The sequence below is a fragment of the Ambystoma mexicanum genome, chromosome 8, assembly GCF_040938575.1.
Source record: "Ambystoma mexicanum isolate Mex_15411 chromosome 8, UKY_AmexF1_1, whole genome shotgun sequence".
Taxonomy (NCBI): Eukaryota; Metazoa; Chordata; class Amphibia; order Caudata; family Ambystomatidae; genus Ambystoma; species Ambystoma mexicanum.
Genome location: NC_090929.1, coordinates 105,490,217 through 105,513,139, shown reverse-complemented (window position 1 = coordinate 105,513,139; position 22,923 = coordinate 105,490,217). Strand labels below are relative to the sequence as shown.

General features: G+C 43.3%; 1 protein-coding gene across 9 annotated transcripts in view; it reads right to left on the bottom strand.

The window, feature by feature from the left end:
* The window catches only part of MAPKAP1 (MAPK associated protein 1), a 1,504,770-nt gene that overhangs the window by 783,890 nt on the left and 697,957 nt on the right, over positions 1-22,923 (bottom strand). For all 9 annotated transcript variants that reach the window (XM_069609401.1, XM_069609405.1, XM_069609406.1 and 6 more), the window contains exon 8: positions 10,040-10,216. In XM_069609401.1, coding sequence (XP_069465502.1) covers positions 10,040-10,216 — 177 coding nt within the window. The remainder of the gene's footprint in view (positions 1-10,039; positions 10,217-22,923) is intronic.

Genomic DNA, 22,923 nt, shown 5'->3' with positions numbered 1-22,923 from the left:
TGTCATTGCTGAATAGTTCCCTTATAGGTTCCCACTTCCAGTGGGATGCAGGGTTTCAATTGAGAAGTTTCCTGCCTGAGATCAAAAAAACTTTTTTCTGGCATTCTGAGCCTCTTCAAAGGTGATTGAAGTCTTGGGGTGGGGGTGGGGGGATGACAATGTACATGGCTTTAGTCAACACCCCACCCACAACATGTTTCAGTGACATTTTCTGTGCGAGCAAAGATATCCTTTCACAGTGGCTTTTAAAAGTAATTTGTCTTTATTTCACACGTGTGCAAGCCGTTTTTCATCTAACGTTTGAAATGCTGTTCTGTAGGTCATGGGATTCTTTAATGTGTCCTTTTTGAGGGAGTTTGCATCTGCTGTTGGTCCGTTGACACTGAGGGGTAGGCCCCCTGCACAGGGTTCTTTGATTTGGCATGGAATCAAAGCAAAAGCCAAGCCATTTTTTTTTCTCCATTTGCAGTGTTTTAGAGCGCTGCTTTTCACATGAAAGGGAAAACAAAAGCTGTGTCGGGTTGCAACATTGAAATCCTTGCCCCTCACGTGAATTAACAGTAAGACGAGGCTGTTTTTGGATGTAGTACATAACCTTTTGTATTCAGATGAAAGAAAAGCCAACACAGAGCCGTTGTTCGTGAAATGTTCAAATGCTTGCCACACATGTGCCAGGGAAGCAAAGCACAGCCGTTTTTGCTAGCAATGTTAAATGCAGCTTTTCAAGTGACAAGGATTTCTGTTTAGGGCCTGTAAATGCACCCTACACACCAAACTGAAGTGCAGTCATCAGATACACACAGCAGAACCAGGCCCAGTTCTGCAACGGATTACGTTACTGTTTCCAAGCAAACATTTCAATATAGCACTCCTCGTTTTAGCATATATGAGGTGCAGTTCACACAAGGGACTTGTGGGGGTGCATTCAAAGGCCCCAAACCGAAGTCCAATTTACATGAACAGCAGGATTTTAAACCCTGAAACAGAAACGGTTTAGCCTTTGTTTGTTTTCAAGTAAAATTGAAGAGCTATGTGGAACAGGGGCCTAACCTGCCATTACCAAAGGAACAGCAGCATTTTAATTTACAAAAAAGGAAAAAAAGAAAATCAAAGTTCCCTTTTACATGGAAAACAGGATTTTTAAACAGTGACACCAAAAACGGCTGACACAGGTGTGTGCAAATAAAATAAGTTTAAATGTGAATATGTATCACTGCTAACAGAAAAAATTTCATGGAAAAGATGTGTGGGTTAACAAAAAGCAATGAATTTTTGGTTACACCTACACAACTCCAGTGGCATATGAAAAGCCTCTTTGCGTTCATTGAAAAACAATGTCAGTCCAAGATTAAACCTTTTTCTGGCTGTGGGAAACTTCACAAGAAAATCTCCATCTCCAAGTCTGGATGTCACATCTCCCATCTAATTACCAACTGCAATAAAGTGTCCTGCTAAAGGTGTCATAATTCAGTCTTCTCGAGACCTGCTGGCCCTGGATGCATTAACTGCAAGAGAAGATCCACTTGGCTGGAACATGATTAATATGTGTGAACATGGGGGCAACAACTTCAAAGAGCAAGCTTCCAAAACAAAAGAGACTGAGATGTTTAAAAAAAACTGCGTACAGACTGACCCAGTGAAAACAAATGGCTGGAAGGCAGGAGGAGGGCCATTTACCCCACAATTTAAAATGACCATTATAAAGTTAGGCCTTTTGCTTAGCAACCATAAGGCAGATTGATTTCATGTATGCATCATTTTCTATGTCATTTCCAGGGGATTTTGATACATAAAAATCATCCACCTGTGACTCAGAACTGTAAAGGCCAGTTAAATTAGGTTTCTGGCTGGTCTGAACATGTTCCAAATCTGAGAGTTGGTGAGCTGGTGGAGGATAAAATTAGGGATATTGGTAATAACTTACATATTCATAACTTATGCTTTTTTTGGAAACTGCAGAAACGTGCCACATTGCTGGGCTACATGCTCCAGACCCCTACCACCAATCCTGAATTGGAGGCTGGGTTTGGGAGGAGAGAGAAGGTTAACCTTCTAATCATAGTAGTGGGAATTATTGCAGGGTACTACCCCAAGATTGTAAATTGGTCGCGTCATCGCTACTATATAAGGGGTACTGCAGTGAGAGAAAAGGACAGACCGACAAGGACAAACAGACAAGAGACAGGCCATCAGGAAGGTTGCTGAAAATTACCAACTGACAGTTGTAAGGACGCCAGAGGATATTACTGAGGGTGCATCTGGGTGGAGTTGTCTATTTCTAGGAAGGCCTCAAAGCTGACTGAGTTCTATATTAAAGAGCGGGAGGCCATCTTTGAGAGTGCAGTGATAGACCCCTGTCCTATCTTTCCAGTGTCCTGGATGCAGCTAGCTTTCCCAAACCTTCAACAGAGGCTTTCTATGTAAGTAGAACTGAGCCCTGGGAAACAAAGATGGGGGATTCTGCTTGCCTTGAATCCTTTCCCTTTATAGTGGGCAGGGTGGGGGCACAACTGTGTAGATCCTTTGCCTATTTAACCAAAATATTAATTTAATTAATTCTCCATTTGGCAGAACACTATAAGGTGAAATTTGCTAAAATTCAAAATTAACAAAGCTCACTTTCCCAGTGTATGCTGAAAACTAAAGCCTATAATTTAACTGGCTAATCCTGTTTGTCCTGCTGACCCAGACTTCTTTTAAACGAAGAGGGGTTTCTTTGTCCTTATATCAGTCCAACCTTTTCATCCAGCTTCCGCAAAGCATGCCTTTCAGTGGAGTTGGGTCTGAAATCCAAAATCATTCCAATTTTAATGTCACACTTCCCCACAAAGACCATACTAGGGCGGGGGCCTGAAAAACAAACCGCTAAATCGCCCTGCGTTTATTTTAAATCAAAAGTGTGGGCGAAACCATAATTGACATATGCATGTTTACCAATCTTGAAATGCTATTGCTAGCCTTTTAAGCCTGCAGGAAAATCAAAATAGCACAACACGACATGATATTTGCCTTCATTATTGAGCAGTGAAATTATTTTGTGAAGTGAAGTTTGTAGCAAGTGAAGACTTGTGATTGTGTTCTTTTCAATTCACGAAGTTGATTGTGTTGGGCAACAGATAAAGTGGTGTTAGCATTTTTGTGCTAATTTCTATTGCTAATACTAATATATTTCCTGTACACCGGCCTGGTTCTTGGCTCATTGTTAGCTCAGGGGATAGGGATCCAAGGGGCATGATATGTGTCTGAGATAGGGCTAAAGAAAATAATCCAGTTAAACAGTTTGTTGCATCACACCTTAAGTGGGGAAGGGAGGAAATCCCAGTGTTTAGAGTGTCTTCTCAATAAACCGTTAAAGACTGCTCAGTACTACACTGTGCCTTCATCCAGTCCCAGTTGGCAGTAATCTTTTTCCAGGAAGGCAAAGCGCATATGAAATCTGAATTAGTCTACATCCCAAAAATGCCTCTTAAAACTAAAATAAATACTATTGGGGAAAAACCTATTGTTAGAGAGCACCAAAATATGTTTCCAATAGTTTTCCATCCAAGCGCTACACCCGGTATATTTTGTTCAAAAATATGCAAAAAGCATGAGTGTTTCTATAAGGGCATATAAACACCAAACCAAAACATATACGATTCTTAAATGCAGCAGGCTTGAAGATACTAAAATGCCTAAAGTCCAGGATACTAGAAAAGCAGGACAGTTCACCGAGCCCTGTAGATAATTCGCTTACTAGTAAATTTTGAATCCTTAACAGACCAATATTCCCAACGAGAACAAAATAATGGGGAGTAAAAATATTCCCAACAATACCAAGGGACACATAGGAGTGTCCCCCCCTGCTCACCACAGTGCTGCACTGATAGGCTTGGATCATTGCTACCAGCAGAGCAAAGCCACAGAAAGGAGATTTATCTTTAGAGTTAAGATATATTTTTACTCGCCTAAAAATTTTTTTAAAAAAGCACCATCGTTTTGAATTGCTTTTTTTTCCCACAAAGTATCATTTTACTACCAACTTAAACAAATAGGCAATCGCAAATCTTATCGAGAGCCCTCATAGTAGTAAATGCAGCAAAAAAGCACTTCCTTGCATCCTGACCGAGGTTAGTCAAGAAGGGGATCCTAGTGGGATTTTTGTTCCGTTAGGTTAGAGCTACTAGTATCGGGGCACAGTGGACAGGTAGAGCCGCGATCTTGAAGATAGGCACAGGGCGCAGCGATGGATGTTTGTTACTGGTGTTGCCACTGAGTTCTGGGCTAACCGGTGCGCTGTGGTTCGCTTTGATGAAGACATCATGGGTGATGTGACAGCAAATGTCAATGGGTCTCTCTGGCCCACAATGAGCACGATTTAAACCTTGGCTTGGTTGGCAATACCAAGACTTCGTCTCACAATCATGGTGTCCTCTAAGGCGGTTGTTGTTATATATTCAATAAAGAGCATTTCACGAAAAAACAAAACGGGGCGATCCTGTCCAAACGCATATTTGGCCAGCACAAGAGACACTTGGCAGCACTAAAAGATAAGCATTGGATTTGACCTTAAAGACTTGCAGGCTGCAATTACAAGCTCTGCTTTTCTGTTCCAGTTTTTTTGTCAATTTAAGCAGACACAAAGAACACTCCTTGCTTCTCTCCAGACAGTCACCACTGCCAAAAAGGAAATCAAGTCAGATTTACTAATACTAAATTATGCAGACTGCATATGTTAACATTTCTATGAACCACGAGAGTCTGGAATGGGAAAATGCTCGCTAATGGAACGCACTAGGGGGGACAAGCTGGGAGCTTTTCATGACTCCCCAATAGTACAGACTGAATATGTATACACTACCGATGGCGGCTTAAAGCAGCAGCATAAACGCTTTACCAACATTAATAAACATCTAAAGATCCATTTGTTCCACTATTGTTTGCCTTTCATTTAGTAGTTTGGGGTTTTGAGTGCGATTTTTCTGTCCTTGGGTATTTAATCTCCCCGACGGTCCCTGAGTGGGGAGAACAGCACCCACAGGTCCTGCGGTGTGTAACAGGAGCTCTGGGACCGGCTACATAGCACATTCATAGTGGGGAGAACAGCACCCGCAGGTCCTGCTGCGGTGTGTAACAGGAGCTCTGGGACCGGCTACATAGCACATTCATAGTGGGGCGAACAGCACCCACAGGTCCTGCTGCGGTGTGTAACAGGAGCTCTGGGACCGGCTACATAGCACATTCATAGTGGGGAGAACAGCACCCACAGGTCCTGCTGCGGTTTGTAAGAGGAACTCTGGGACCGGCTACATAGCACATTCATAGTGGGGAGAACAGCACCCACAGGTCCTGCTGCGGTGTGTAACAGGAGCTCTGGGACCGGCTACATAGCACATTCATAGTGGGGAGAACACAGGAGCTCTGGGACCGGCTACATAGCACATTCATTCTTATTTTGAAGAGTATAATTTGAAAGAAGGAATTGATCTGCAGGTCACATACAGTTAAGTGTTTGTCTTTACATGTGTTGGTTTTTGCGCGATGGAAAATAAATGAATATTAAAGGGGGTGAATATTAAATTCGGAAAATCCATCTTTGACGTCTTAGCTTCTGCCACCTGGAATTCTATTCCACTAGCTCTTAAAACCATCACATCTCTGGTATTTTAAAAATAAATTAAAAACCTACCTCTTTAAGACCAACTAAGCTCGTTCACTTATTTCCTGCCAATTCCTCTGGTCTCAAACTCCCTGCCTTGTTTTCTTTTTTCTTTGTCTCTTTTTCATGTGCGCCTTGAGGCCTACGGGCGATGTGGCGTATCAATCAAGAACTGAAATAAATAATGTACCGATTACTTGGGTTTATTGTGTAAAAGGGTCCAATCGCTTGTCCCATCTCAACCAAATGGAGGGAAACACTCCGGTCAGTGCTCTCCGGCGCCAGGAAAAGTGCTACAACCTGCCACTGCAAGATAAATTGCTGGTATCGGGAAGTTTGACCCTACTTCCCCCTCCCCCCGACAATCAAGGACTTGCACTGGCTGCCAGAACCAGCCTGGATGATCTTAAAGACTGATGCTATCACTTTCAGATCCATGGCAACCCGGTACCGCCTTAGCTAGCTGAAAAGCTAGCCACTGACCAGGTCCAATGCCATTCTAGGAGCTGCAAAATGGCAACACAGGAAATCAAAACATGCCAGACTGAGAATGCTAGGGCAAGTGGCGCCCTCCTGCCTCAGACCTGCACTGTGGAACACCACGCCACCAGACATACACACGGACGATTCCTTGAGCAGATCAGCCAGCCCCTCGGCGTTCAGCACCAATGTAACTTCTCTCCCCTGCGTTCATGCACGCTGGCTACTTTTGTGCTATGCAAGTACTTTACATAAATGCATGCACATGACAGGCATTGACACAGGTTGCATCTCTTTCCTTTGTTAAGTGTACATTAAAGTCCCTTTGGTGTGAACCTCCTGATTAAATAATGGCCAGCTTCTCAACCACTTCCAGAGAGTGGTCTAGCGTCATGGTTACTCTGGCACAAGGGCGGTAAGGTCTGGTGTCTTCATGGAGTATGAGAAATTGGGGTCAACAGCACCAACATTGGCCCTGTTGCGTAGAGTTGACCAAAGCTGGCAATACAGGAAGCAAAGGGGGCAGTTACTGGGTCAACAGGATTCCGTAAGGCCCACACTCCGAACACCATCTTCATCCCTCACAGACGGATTGAGTTAAGGAAGTCAGAAATCTCACAGAGATGAGAGTAATACCAATACCCCTTCCAATCCCACCCCAGCCGCGCACAACCTTAAATAAAAACGCCCTGGACTGCCATGGAAAGACAAACTTTCACCCAATACCTAATCCAGGACTGAGATGCCCACAGCATTTTCCTGCATACAACTACACCATCAGGATGGACGTACATGACTTCATACGTCGGAAACCAGCGTGCCTAACACAACGCTGTTGCCCAGTTTGGGTCTCATCTGTGTTGTCGATCTGTAGCTCTGCATTTGCTGATCTAATGCAGTGCTTAGCGAAAAGCCACAGCCTCTTAGATGCTTGGATCAAAGCATTCCTTTTTAATGATTTCAGGTTGTCCTGATCAAAAGATTCAATTTCTGTCAACTTAAATGCGGTTTTAATTGAGAAGTCTTTTTTCTAAAGCTTTTCATGGCACGGTCGACCAAAGCACACCTGTTAGTAATTATGTCATTAGTAGATGTAAATATGTAGAACAGACTTTTGCACTGGCATCTACACAGCGCTGATTTCGTTTCTTGCTGCGGGATTGAAATCTTCCTTTTAAGCTCATATCAGTTATGATCAACGTGGACAGAAGAGGCAGGGCAGGTCTAGAGCGACCTTCTGTGCCCTTCTTACAAGCCTATCACTCTTCTCCGCTACACGCCCCACTCCAGCGGCCTTCGCAGAGAGACTGTCCTCCTGCCTCCCTGACCGCCAGGTCATACCACTTCAATTTCATCTCAATTACGCTTTATCTCAGCTTCGCATAGGTTTCATTAATGGAGCCTGTAAAGTTGCCTTCTGAAGCTGCACCACAGAATTACAACATATTACATTTAATGGACACAATTAAACATGACATTAGAGTAACATAACCCTTCTGATGGCCTACAGGGGATGCCATGAAGCTAGAACTTGGGAATAGGAGGCACGTGCTCGGAGGGACCGACATTACTTTAGTCGATGGATTTACACAGATCTATCATCTGTAGAAAGGGGCGTTTATAGCATCATACGCTGCAAAACAAAAATAACGCAACACAGTGACATCCAATAAACCTTAAGCTATCCCTACAGGGATCTGTCCAGGACTTGAGGAGGGCCGTAGCAGGCGGAGGTTTTCAAGGCACTAAGCCCGCCCAATTTAGACCTCGTCAAAAAGCAGTAAAAATGTGGAAACGATATTTCTTATGTCTACACATTTTACAGTTTACCTAAGACATTTGTAATAAAGCCACGCATTTCTTTTTGCAGTAATTCTGAATACAAATACCAAATGATAAAATCCATCCAATTACGAGTTCATCACCTAAAAAAACCTCTTACCCCCACAAATTCAAAGGACAAAATGATCAAACGACTTTTAAAAATGTTACCAAAGCCTCAACACGAAAGCGTATGTACACACTGACAAAATGAGATCATCCGATGCTACATTATAGCAGGCATGTCGGAGACGCGAGTCGCCTCGATTTTCCTGCAACTTTCCTCTAGACGTTGAAACAGAGGCTTTGAGCAGGTGCCATGCGGTTAGGTCCCACACAATTACCTGCTATGCATGCAGTAAACTATCGCAATTTACCACCACCTTTATTGGTGGCCATGGTAGAAAACTAACCATGTGGGACTTCACATTTGTGTTCATCTTAATTACCCTCAGGTGAAATAAACAGGGGCTTACTCGATCGCAGCAAACGTGCAGTGCTGTCCATGAAAGTAGGCACCAAACCCAGTGTAACAATACTTTCATGAAGACCACTGCCTTCAATTCACAAAACCCAGGCTCTCGAAACTGCTCTGGACAAGCTCCAAATGAGCTGCCTTGCCACCTATTTGGCCAGGCCAAAATGACTCGCTTGTCAGGCATGCTTGGCAGCGCATGCTATATAAGGCATGGGCAGTTGGAGTTCACGATCCCTTAAGCACATTGTTCCTGTGAATTCTACCCCACTTTCCCAAACACATTTTTCATGAATACCAGAGAGAAATTCCTTGGCCATTCAACAAGGAAGGAAAGACTGAATTTTAAAGAACTGCTTTGTCGCAAATAAAATCTAGAGGTCACATTTTCCTCACAGTGGCATTGGTTGCTGAAGATTTATAGGATGCAATCACTGGAATGAACCTAGTAATGATTGGAGATGGGGCAGTAGTCCTTGTGAAGGTGTGGAAGCTAAACAAGACCACCAATTGTAATGTGAAGCTAGGAAAAATAACAGAAGTGAGAAATAAGAGCAATGGGCATATATAGAACTTGCAAAATATTCTGCACTCACTTTCCTGGGAAATTAACTGAACTGAAAGCCAAAGGTCAAATGTGCTTCACATGAAGCTGGATGTGCCTTTGGTGCCCATAAAGTACTGCCAACTGCCCAGTTGCAGAAGCAAGCATTAGCTCTTTTCTGACCAGTCCTACGCTTTGATCACAAACGATCAAACTCTATCCCTATCCATCATTCCTATTCTTACATGTTCAAATCTTACATGTATGTTTTGAACTCCTATCTCCTTATTCTTTGCTATCCTCTGGAGCCCGTTTGAAAACCCTGCAGACCACGGTTTGCATGCACCAGGCGTGGGCACATTACGCCACTTTCGGGAACATGGCTCAGCACTGTTAGACTCGTAGGGTGGGGACCGGTGCAATATACATGGCATAAGAGTACGCTGAGAATACCGCTTCAGACATACCCAGCAGGGAAACAGAATGAAAGAATTTCTTAGTTTCTCAAGGATGCTTGCAAATGTACTGGCGATATGTAATCTAGGGCTCAAAATGAGCACTCACCACCAAGCATTGGCGAGCGATAATTCAATCTCGCCGCGTAAGAAATGTTGTGATCTGTGCATGTGTAGAAGCGGCATTCCTGCCAGGGGGCGAGTGGCTTATACCCGGCTAGTAGCTTGCATCCTGACATTCTTCCTCTCTGGAACCAGCCATACCCGCTTAAGAAACGAGAGCCAGAGGGTGAGTGCCATACAGTGGACGTTATTTAGGTCAATTGAAGCTTACTGGCCTACCTCGACTTACAGCGATGCAACATTATATTGAGTGATGAAACCTGGATTCATTATATCAAACTACTCCTCGACCCGCTCTTCTCCCCTGCATGCCCCCAAACAAATGAAATGCACAAATGACAACTGCTTTAAGGGACACCAGCAAATACCTGACCAAGTGGTTCCCGCCCATACTGCGTCCAAATATGCGCCATCATTCAGCAACAATCAATCACGAAAAACCAGCCAGTATAAGATGCCCCTCTCTGGGTGAGGAGAGGTCAGTAGTGAAAGCAGATACTTACATTCGAACAAAGAGAGACTGCTTGGCAGCCAGACCGGGCGAGGAGTACTTCTCCACCAAGGCGAGGGTACTGAAGCCAAACTTGTGCATGGGCTCGTTGGAATCCAATGGCGGAAAGTCTGTGTCAACCTCCCCATCATCCTCAGCAATGTGAAGGCAGTAGGCGTCAACATTCTCGCTGCAAGACCAGAAAGACAAAGGTAATGCGACGCTGAGAGAAATCCATCAACTACTGTAAGGTTAGCAGCAGGGGTAGCGACCACTGCAGGCAACGAACATCTCAAAATAAGACCAACACCATAATGACCACACCTTCCTTCCCCACCCACCTAGGGAGGGGTTCATCACATGGTGTTTGTTTAGTGGTTGTAAATGTAAGCTTTTTATTCATTCACATCTTAACTGTTCAGTTAAGGTTACATAACCTCTGGAAATAAAAATCATTTTCATCTGAAAGTGTTGACCTCGTCCCCGGAAGTACATCAAATATTGAAAAGAAATGAGTTGGTCTAATTTGAACATTCATGAATGCAGTTAAGTTCCACAAATGTATTCATTTATAAAAAGAAGAAATGAAAAAAGTTTTTATTATTTGTACGATTCGATTTTTTCGAGATTTTTGGAAGACACTGCCTAGGTCAAGTTCACGAAAGTTAGGAGGCCAACGTCCAAGTCCAAATCCAAATAAATGTCACCCCATTACAGATTTAAACTTAACTCACACTACAGCACTGCTTCACAGCATCCACTTGAAATAGTAGGTAGCTTAAAGCAATATATACTTTTGTTTAAATTAAGGAACTGGGTGTTGGTACCTTAACATTGGCAATCTCAAAGTTTGGACTAACTTTTTATTGGTAATAAACAAACTATTAAATGTTTTTATCTCACAGAGACAGCTATTTATAAAAACCACTATGAGTATGCCTTATTTGACATTCAGTAAAGATTAAAAACTAAGATACAAATGGTAACCTTCCAACATCTGCGCTTGGAATAAATATGCTATGTAAATACAATCAATAAACACACACACAAATCATGACTTTAGAATATTGTGGTTAAATCTATTGCACCCAAAATATGCTTTTTTGTACCCTATAACCAGAACCAGTCTGCAGATAGCATAAGACTTCCATAGGGTGTTTATCAGGACATCGCAATTGACGGGGAGACCACACTGAGCAACAAGTTGATATTTTATTCATATTGCGCTCGTACACGTGTTTCAGAGAGCGACGAGGCATGGGAGGGGGAACAAGGGAGTACAAAAACAACGATCTTACTAGGCCAAGTGACATAACGCACAAGTGCAGGGGAAAGGGGAAAGTCCATGGGGGGGCGAGGGGAGTGGAAAGTGCTAAGCAGAGGATAAATAAATACATTGTAAAAAGCAATAAACAACGATAGTGCAGCCCGCAAGTGGCAAGTGCTAGATATGAGGCAACAGAGCGGGTGAGTCTGATAAATGCAGAAAAGGAGGGGGGAACTGTATGGTTACAGATACAGACCCCAGTGCAAGGGATCGCCAAGAGGCAGTGCTAGTGGGTTGCAGGGTGGGCAGGTACCTGGGCCCGAAAGTCAGAGAGAAAGACAGGTGCATGGTGCCAAGACATAGCAAACCAGCAGGGCAGAGGAGGAGCGAAAGCAGAAGCCAAGAGGAAGGTTTTGAGGTGCATCCAGAACCAGAGATAGGTCTCCTCAAGTTTCAGAGTGGCAGGGAGGCTGTTCCAGAGGGAGGCCCCAGCTGAAGACAGTGATCTACCCCAGCTTGTTTTTTTGAAAAACGACTGATCCTGAGAGAGTTAGTGGTAGAGGAGGAAGGTATTTATGGAGGGACAGCTGAAGGTATTTTGGACCCAGGCCCCAGAAAGTGATATCTTGGAGAGATTTGGGACTAAACAGGTACTAAGATTTCACTGGGGGACACACTAACTAAAAAGATATGGCCGTGAGAACAGCCAAAACTCATGGCCGTGCAGGGACGGGCATAGTGTCTGCTAGGCGAGGTGGCCATAGCCCCTCGCACAGAAATCCAGCTCATGGTTGCAGGGCATGTCCAATGGAACAGCAGGTGGGCCACTGTGCATGTCTGAAATTCACCCTCATAGCGCAACACAGGCTATTGGAGAACATCAATAAAAAGCCACAAACACCTACTGAAAAGCGGTGATTAATAAGTTATGCAAGCCTTCTCAATAAAAAAACGTTGAAATGAATGGACATGTTTGACACAAAGAGCGTTTCTCGTCATAAGGCTTAAGCGAAAAACCACTGAATTTCACTGGTGGTGATTAGCAACACAATCCTTACTCCCCCCACACACACACTATTCATGAAGTCACAGGTATTGGTGGTGGTATAACAGGCAGCGAGTTTACCCTGTCACTTTGCCACATACACTGCAAACACAAACATATGAACTGAAGCGACATTTCGCTGCAAGACAAAACACACACAATTCACAAGGTCCAAGGAAAGGATCACTGCACCATGACCATCACTGCCATGCACGGGCCATGACGTCTTTCGGAAACTGGGTCAGCATTTTCATTCATACGGATACTTGGTTTCTCCTGGGTTTTCTTTAGCCCGCTGGGTTTTTGTAATGGCAGGTGTGGGGTCGTGGGCAGTGCATGGCGGTGGCACACCAAAAGTTTCTATTGGAAATCTTAACTGGAAAATGCCTGGGGTTTTGTTTTGCGTTACCAACTATAAGGTCCCTTTTAGGCAGTGGTCGAAGTGTACAAAAAGAAGTAGTGGAGCTATGTTCCCTACTGGCCTGCACCGCTCCCCACAAACCCCATCACCACGTCCCCTCCCACACACAAAACAACCCCCATACAGATATGACTGCTGTTTAAGAGAACATGAAGTACAGTGCACGAACATGAAGTACAGTGCACTGAAAGTGCAAGTTTCAACTTCTTCCTAAACTTTTATTTTAAAAAGAAACCGTTCCGGAATAGTTTTTTAAAAAAAATAAAAGTATAGGAGCTGTAAAAGGTAATTTAAAAAAGTACAGAAGCACTGCTCCCGACCGTTTCCGCTCACTTCGACCACTGATTTTAGGGTGTTTTTTCACTATTTGTATTAAAGGAACGTGAACACCTTTCAGCTAAACTCTTTACACAGAATTTCGTTTAAGGGAATTTTATCAATAGCTTCCATTTAACCAATGTTTTTTTTCCTCGGATTTTCATTTTGAAATATGCAGTGTCTGCGCAACACAGCACTGGGCATGGTTTACAACCATGTCCAGTGGGCACATCAGCCAGGGAAACCCACGACCCAACCTGAAGCAGTGGACACAGGGCATTGCTGAAGCCCCCACCTATCCTTTCGGAGTGGCCACAGTCTCTGGCCGCCCACCATGGACTCTCTTCCTTCTCTGACCTGCGAGGCCAAGAACCTCAGGGTCATCTTTGACTCCTCACATTTCTGATGTCTCCAAGATGTCACACTACCAGCTGCCCCTCCTCAGAGGTATTCTTCCTTTCTTTACGTTCCCCCAGAAGCTCACTGTCTCCAGAGTTCTGGTTCTCTCTAAACTGGACTACTGCAACAGCTTCTTTCTTAATCTTCCTGCCTTTGCTAGTCATCTACAACTCTTTCAGAACAGGACTGCAAGACTTGTCCTTGGCCTCAAGCCCAGGGATTGTATCTCTCCAGCCCTGAAATCCCTTCACTGGCTCCCAGTGGCGGAAAGGATCAAGTTCAAGACGATTTGCATTGTCCACAAGGCCTTCTGGGACCTGGGACCACACTACCTCTTCCTAAGCATGTGTCTTCTGGAGCTCTCTGATCTTCCACCTCCAAGTCTCTTGAGGGTCAGTCGCTTTTCCAAGCAAAGATTTAGGGGCAGATCTCTTTCTTCAGCAGGGGCCTCCCTCTGGAACAGCCTCCCTTCCCTGCCTCTTTGAAACTTGAGCAGAACCATCTCCGATTCCAGAAGCAACTCAAGACCTTTCTCTTTGCTTCTGCCTTCTCTCTTCCTCTCCCTTGCCGATCACCTGCCTGTTCCATGCACTGGTCACCTGGCCACCCTCTGAATTCGGGCCCACGTCCCTGCCTGTCCAGCTGCAATCCTGCACTGCCTCTTGGCTCCCAGTACTTGTGGACTGTACCTGTAACCCTGCAGTCGCCTCTCTTGCACTTATTTGCCACTCTGTGGCTGCACTTATGAGTACCCGCACTTGCCACCCATTGCCTGCACTTGTTTTTTCCTCCTTTGTCCTACACTTCTCCATCCTCCCTCTACCCTCAGCACTTCTTCCCTACCCCCTTCCCTGCTCTTGCGCAATCTGAATGACAAGGTCTAGTAAGATCGCGGTTTGGTCCTCCCTTTTTGTTTCCCCTTCCTTGTCTTGTTGCGCCTAGAAACACTTGTGTACAGGCACATTATGAATGCCATATCATATCTGGTCCTCCATTTAACCTCAAAGAGGAAACTGGGGCCGACTTGTGTTCAGGGCCAGTACGAACATTGTCCGCCCCCCTAGGGTGGTCTCCAGGCCACCCAGGTGGTCTGAGGGCCACTGGTGCTCCACAGACTCCCTTCACTGGGCCTCTCCACCAGACGTGCCCACAGTGGCCATGGCCAATTACCACTATCATCAGAAAAGGCTACCGTAATTGTCTACAGGTACTATGGCCAGTCCACAACACGCAAACTGATGTTGCCATTTCAGGTCTGCAGGTCACTGCCCAGGGTGGCAAAGGTGACATCACATGCCTTTGGACAACCTGATGACACCTTCATGTGAAGCACCCCAGAGATGTTTTGACACCTATGAAATCATAGAAAATGGGGAGAACAATCCTGCAATAAGGAAGAAAGGCAAGGTTGGGAGCCCCATGGGCGGCAAAGCGGTCACTATGAACCTGAGGACCCCTAAGGGCTGCACACCTGCCATCAGTTACCTAACGCACAATACTTGGCTACAGCTCTTTGCTGAGAACGAGGAGGAGTTGTACAAAAGTGTTTATATTTACACTGTTGTGGGGAATGGAGACCTGAAAGTCACAGGAATACTAGTGATTACAAAAGTGGACCCGCCATGATAAAATAAAGGTTGTCCTTACGTTTCTTTAATATCAATATTAAAAGCACTTAATTTAAACCTCGAGATCAAATCGGAAAGCAGCAGTCAATCAATCAATGATAGTAAGCAGTGTATCGGAATAGCATTTAAACAAGCCTTGTCCCACTTCCACCTCACCCTTCTCCCAGATATTAAATCTGCCAACAGCACCTCCACCCCCTTCCGACGAATGAAGTATTGCCTGCAAGTCCACACAGCAGTATGTTTCTAAACTCTGCAGTTTAAATTTGGAATCTTAATTACATGATTGATGCTTAAATTAATTAATTGCAAAGTGTATGCTAATTGTTTAATTGGTCGCTTGATCTATATAGATCATTTTTTGGAATTAAATGAGTTGATTTACCCAGCGTATTGATTAGATGTGACAATGAATTATTTCGCAGACTAGCCGATTTGCAATTTTCCCAATTAATTCACAAACCTTTAGTTGCAACAGTGCTTATTGCGAGTGCCTGCTTCAGGTGATGTATACTCACACTGTCATGCTTTGGAGATATTTATTGTTTGAAGCAGGTAATGATGACACATTAATATTAATGCAAACTGTAAATTTGCTAAATGGATGGCCAGGAAGAACGCAGATCCGTTTGTCACTATAAATTCTGCGACACTTACATATGTAGGCACATTGCATAAATGGTCTTGAAAAACGTATACAGCTCTGTGAGATCATATTTTGTTATTTCATGCCTTAAAGCATAGCCAGAACTAAGGAAAGTGTCAGTGGAAGGAACATTTACAAACCAGATACCCTGGAAAAAGGTCTTAAATTGAGGGGTGTTTTATTTTACTTTGCACAGCTCATGGGTAATTTAGCAAATATCCTTTTACTACTCAGATCCTTCAAAAAAGTAAAGAATTTATAAGCAATATCACTTTTCTTTAAGTGGTCATGTTATAGGCTGCTCGAAGGAGACCAGGTTGACTTGGCAAATATTATCTAGGCCCCAATTATTATTTTATTTTTTCTGTTGCCCGCTTGTTGAAAGATTTTCAAAATGTGCTGCTAACTGCTAAGTGATTGCTGTTATGTATGAAATGGACACACCACATATTTTTGTGATTGTTCTGCAATGTTTCAGTACTGTCTTAAATGTTTAACCATGTATTTTATGCGCAATAAGAATCTATTCTGAATAAATGAGTCGTTATAAGCAATAAGGAGTTGAGGCTCAGTGCAGCATTTGTTCCACATCTTCACATGTTACACAGTGGGCTGACTGATCTGCAGAGTAGAGGGGGCAGCCCGACACTTGCATGCTTTCCCCCATACACTTTCATGGGAGTGTCAAAAGTGTAAGAAAGTCTCACAAAGGACATGTGTAAACGATCACAAAATAACGATTTGTTTGCGAAATATTGTCGTTTTACTGAACCAAATCGATTAAAGAAAAAGAAATGTTTTTATTCTACGTTGGGTTCTAAACGTTCTGCATATAAGCTTTTTCACAGATGGCGGCAGGAGAAAGTGCCCCCAATTAGTGCATACACCTGGCAGCATTATAGATGCGCGTCAAATCATTGTAGATCTGAAGGAACAGTGTTCAGGAGATGTGCAGCCTAAGCGGCAAGTCCTCTTTCAGCTATTCGGGATCTCCAGCAAGCAGCATGAAGCAGAGGCCTGCAAGTTCTGTTATGGTCCTAGGACACGCAGTGGTGTGCATCGGTGACATGTAACAATGACTGCAGGCCAGCCAAAGTGCACCATACACCTGCTCCTAACCCAACTCCACTTGCAAATGGCAACCAGTGGAGACCAGTGCTATTTAAACTCTACCATGCCAAGCCCCTCTTGAGGAAAAATATAGTTGCCGAGCTCCTCTCTGCCCCCAGTGGGTAGAAAATATTGATGGTGGGGGGCCGTTAGTTGCCATATTTGCTTATATTTTGTTTGCCATCAAACGGCCATGATTGCTGAGCGCACTCGCGAACCCTTCATGCATTCAGCATTAAATTGTGCTCCAACTCACAGTTCTCCAAATCTGCCTTGGCAGCATGACCCAATTATCACACCACCTAACGACGTAGCCCCCCCTCCTCTCTTTGGAAGAATTATGGGCCAACGATTGTGTGGTATTTCTTTCCCATCCCAGCCCTTGCTCAGCTCCTTCCTTCTAGCAGACTATGCCCTGCGCACCCCTGGTGGGGGCACAGCACACCACTCCACGACCACCGGCAGTGGCACACGGAAACTACCACGGTAGTTGCTTATTTAGCACATTATAAAAATCGACGAGCATAACATACAGTGCATAGTATTGGGCTCAAAGCGCGACCTACTTACAAAACGGTGCCAACCAAGAGTAGGCCATGTCTTTAGTACATGAGGAGACATCAGTGAACACTTCCATTATACTGAACCCTTGATTATTTGTTTTGCATTGATTTCTCATTTACAAAATGGAGATTTCAAGACGAAGCAAAACACAGCTTTCAAGAAAAGGCTTAATGTGGATTAAAATCTGGGTCTGTGAAAACTAGTCCATATGCAAAAAGGGGGCTTCCTGAACATCAGCAATGCAAAGGTCCACTTGAAAAACAGGGGTGGTGTGCACATTTTTTCCGAGCCTGATAAATGATTAGGTTATTGAATGTACACTTTTGTACAAGTCTTGGGTTGATCATGTTACATTCGGCACGCGTGCTCATGTACAGTTTTCAAAGGCGTCAGTGTTAGCTGCCGGGGGAATGGGGAATGTGCAGCCATTGCGACAGGCACGCATAAAGCCTACATAAACTAAAGAGAACAGTAGGAGGGTTTAATAAATAGAAAGCCGACTCATTCGTCTATGCAATGATTACTCACTGGAAACAGTCATTAACTTCTCAGCTTCTGTAGGAACACATTGATTTGTCAGTGTTGTCTGACAGGCTCACTCCAAAATCCCAACCATACTTCATTAAGTACAAAACCTGCATTAAAATGACATTAGGGTCGAACTTAAATTCCCATCAAAGCAAAAACAGCCTAACCGTGATGGAGGGATAGAGCGCTTCCAGAAAAATAGTTTCACGCACAAATGTAAACAATTTCGAAGGGCAACACTGCAAGCCTGAAATTCCATAGGGCACCCCGAATAGTGCTTGACCAGAGGGCAACATTTCCCCAAGATCACCTTTCTAAATTATGCTACCTCTTACATTACAACTAAATGATCATGCTAGCGGCTGATCTTGGGGTCAACCGTCAATCAAGCCTTCACCCATCATATCTGCCTTAATACATTCGACATAGAAACCCAATAGGACTAGTACTGCAAGCCCCTCGCTGCGAGCACCTTTACAGCATTGTGCAGCCATTTTCCTGAAGTACCGACCAGGATGTGGCTTGCCTCTGAAGAGTTGATGATACAAGCTAGTATTTCAGAAGCAATTCTTGTTTTTTGCAGTGCTGAAAATCGAAGGGCAGACATAGGATGAACCTACCAAGGAAAAGTGGGAGGACGCCAGATGTAGACCCCAGGAAAATGAGCAAAACGCAACAAGGCTGTAGGACAAGGGGTTCGATGTCAGATCATAACTGACACTGGAGATGTTTAATAAGGTGATGCAGTTTGCAGGCCACATTTTGCTCTGCACCTCTTCCTAGGAAAACCATTTTGAATTTGGTCTCCACCATGTTAAATTCACTGTATACTTTGACACTCCTCCCTTCAATTTGACCCTGAAAGTTTAACACATGTCCAACCCTTCTGTTTGTTAGACAGTCAAAATTCTTTTGAACTTTTCTCTCTCCTGGGAAATCTAAAGTCAAACAATTATTCCCCCAACCCTACTCCTCCCTGGCCTTTTAGACAATTCACAGTACATGTTTCCTCAATTATCCACAGCCTTAACAATGGGTCTGGTTCCCGGCCCAGGAAATACTGGTTTTACACCCGCTGCTGGAAAACTGCCCCTTGACCTCATGAGTCGCTTTCATTTTGGACATATAACTACTGTTTAAAAAAAAAAACATGCTTTTGCTAAAGCGCAATACATAGAACATTTTTATATACACTTATTATTACCCAATGAAATTGGTACTCATTTGAAAATCTCAGAAGGATGACAGGCTGAGCTGACCTTAGTGGACAAGATGGAGAGTTATTTCGATAATGCTCGATTTCTCTGCAGCCTTTGACTCCACCAAATGAGTTCCTTCTCCATAAGTGGGCATACGTGGCACACGCCTCTAAATGGTCTTGTCTTGTGACGTCAAAATTTGCCTTTAAATAATGCACAATATCAGCCACTGAAGACAAGCCATCTATTTATTAAGTCCCACCCATCTCTCACATGTTCCCTGGGGAAATTTTCTTTTATCTTTGTAATTTGTATTTGTATTTTATTGATTTATAAAGCGCCTTACGCCAAAGCGCTGGTTAAGCAAGGGCACTTGAATGCTGTGCAAGATGCCACAGCAGCACATCGTCCACACGTAAACCCTGCCGGAATGTGTGAAACCTTGATGGAAGCAAGGCACGGGGCTCCAAAACAACTACCGGAAACCGGATCACAAGGACAGATCCTGGCCTACCTGGAAGATACCCAATGTGACCCAGTGTACCTCTGATTACAAACAGGGCACAGCCAACTAGCCAGCTTTTAATAACATTTAAAAAAGATTTACCTAAGTTACTGGGTGACAGCAGGACATGGACTCCTATGATCGAGGGTGCCCTGGTAGATACAAGCACGTGCTGTACTTCAAACATTGCAAAGGATTCATCTGTTTACACCAAGCCCAAATACCTTCTGCAGCCCATGAAGAGGGCGACATACATGAGACTAATGAAAAACACTCTGCCAATCATAGAAGCCACCTCTTTAAGAAAACACACTGTCAGTGGTACAAGACCTGAACCCAACTCCCAACTATCTTTCAAGAGGAGGAAAGTGGTGCTTCTTTACTGTTCACCAGATTGGCTGTCAGTGACAGCAGCAGCAGACAGTGAACAATCCACGGATAGACTGGAGCTAACACACTTCGAAGGGCGCCAGTATGTGTTCTCTCTTTTACAGCACAGGTGATCTAGAACAATTTTCAGCAGCAACTATAAAAGGCAAATGCTTGACACAGGCCATTTAGAAGTATGCCGAAACGTTTTATCCTAATCTCATTTGACAGAAGTACAACGTTTAAGACCTATTCACTCAAGAATGCATGCACCTTGCCTCAACACTGCTTATCTAGAAACATAAAATGTAAATATTATCTTGTTGTATAGTGTGCTGCTAATCCCATATGTGGAGCCAGCCAAAAGGTTTTAAGACCACGGTCTACCACCGTCATGTAACATCACTGCACAAAGAAAGCCATTGTGCTATTGTGAGGGCTGGTAAGAGTGGGCATGGATGCGACAGAACTGCTTGTCCCACAGTCCAATTCGTCCATTGGGACACGTGGGTATGGGTTTGTCGGAAGGACTGTGTTCCTCCAGACTCAGGCCTTTCTTTACAGATCCAAGCAGGAGAGTGGGCCCACCCATTGGTCTAACAAGTTAACGGTGCACTACACTCAATACATTGATTATTCATCTAACCACAACAAACCTCAAATGCCTAGATTATAAAGTCATCATACTCCTTTTATCATCATGATGTTGTTTTTTTGATTTTCCATGTATTAATTCCATTCCCAAACCACATTAAAACTATCCGAATCAATAATTTATTTTGCAACAAAGTAGTAATAATAATACATTTATTGTGATTTAGTTTACATTGAAACTTTACACATAAAATACCTTAAATAGAAGCAAAATTATAATAAAAGAAACATAGATAATTAACAAGGACATTAGATAAAAAAATTACCAGGGAAAGGAGAAACATTAAATTCTCTGAACATACATATCATAAAAACCATATAAAACATCTACATTTAAATTTAGATTTACAATAGTCTCTATTAGACATTAGTTCAAGGACCGGACATTACCACATACTGCCACCTACTCTACAGTGAGACTTTTCCACATTAGATGTAAGTAGTAGAAGTAGTCCTTTTCAAATAACAAGCTACTAGCCAGGCATAAATAAATCACTGCATCAATTATCCGTTTGCATAAAGCACTCCATTTCATTTCGTACTCGCCAGAAGTCAATTATCACTAGCACCTAGCTAGTAGAGAGTGCAGATTTTGAGGCCAGTTTCATCTACTGTATTAAAACGTGCGCTGCAATATGGTCCCTCAAGCCTCTCTCTTCGATAAGAAGTGCTCTGTAAAAATCATGCAATTTACAGGATGCACTCTTCTGAAAGGATCCAGTTTCCACCAAGTATTAATATTACACTGCGGTCTCAAATTACATTTTATCTAAAAACAAAATACACTATTGTTACTATAAACACTCTTTGATTCTATTGGATTTATCAGCGGCTTTTGACACAGTGGATTCTGCTCTTCTTTCTTATTTATCTAACAGAACATATTCAGTATCTTGGGCTGGTACCTCTTGACACACTACCTCTTCTTCACAGCGTTCCCTCAAGCTTCTGTCTTAGGACCTTTATTTGTCTCTCTCTACACATTTCCTGTTGCTGCTATAATCTCTTCTTTTGGAATATCCCATCATTTCAATGTGGATGACAACCAGCTTTTTCTGCCTTTTTCCTTCTTTTCATCATCTATTCATAATCATCTTACCTCTTGTCTTATAGCTATTAAATCCTGGATGGCGGATGAATTACTTGTCTTAAATGCTAATAAAACTTAAGATCGTGTTTTCCCCCTGCCAATACCATTCCTTCTCCTTCCCCTACCTCTTTTGTATCATTTCCTCCTTCAAAACGACCTATTTCATCTTCTGCTCGTAATCGTTGTCTTTATCTTGATACTGATTTATCCTTTCCTCATCACATCTCTACTACTTTGTCGTGGTTGCAGCTATCTGTTTAACATTCGCATATCTCACCCTTTTCTTACGTTTAACCACTAAGCTTTTGATTTCTTCACTCATCTTTTCACATTTATTCTATTGCTCTGTCACACTCCGACTCCCTGCCTCTCGCTTGACCCCGTTAATGTCTGTTTTCAATGCTTCCATTAATCTCCTATACCTTATTTTCCCTTGTGATTCAGTTTCCCTGTCATTGTCTTCTCTTGACTGGCTTTGTTTCACTCTCGCCTCAAATGAAACTTTTTCTCTCGTCTTTAAAACGCTCTATGGCCTTGCACCCTCTTATCTTTCCTTGCTTGTCTCTTTATTATCCTGCACATGTTCTTCACTCTCAGTCTCAATTTCTATCATCAGTTCCTCATCCTCTTGTGCCCAATCATGATTTCGCTCTTTTACTCTGCTAGTTCCATCTCACTGGACGTTCTTCCCCATCTCTTAATTCTATTACCTCTTATTCTCTATTTTGTACTACTCCTAAGATCCATCTTCTTCGCTTAGAACGACAACCATGAATACCTTTTTGTAGTTTTTAACCCTGCATTTTATTGTACTGCTAAGTGTGTTCTCTGTTCAGCGCTTTGTCATAAAGCGCTATATACGTCACACATGAATACAAAAAGAAAGCGACGCAAGTGCCCCCTAAATACAGTAGAGTACTCAGCTTCCCACTGCAATGCCCAGATACATACACAGGATTTTCTCTGTTCTACTGTGCAAAGGCAACTGGCCTAGACAGACACACAGCCTATTTGCAAAGAATGACACAAAAGTTTGCAGGACTGTAGACACAAAACATATAGCTATGTCTCAGCACATTTTGACTCTTTATGTTATCATTTCATCTCACAAAATCTTAATGTGATTTTCCAAAGCGCATACAGAACCCGAGCAG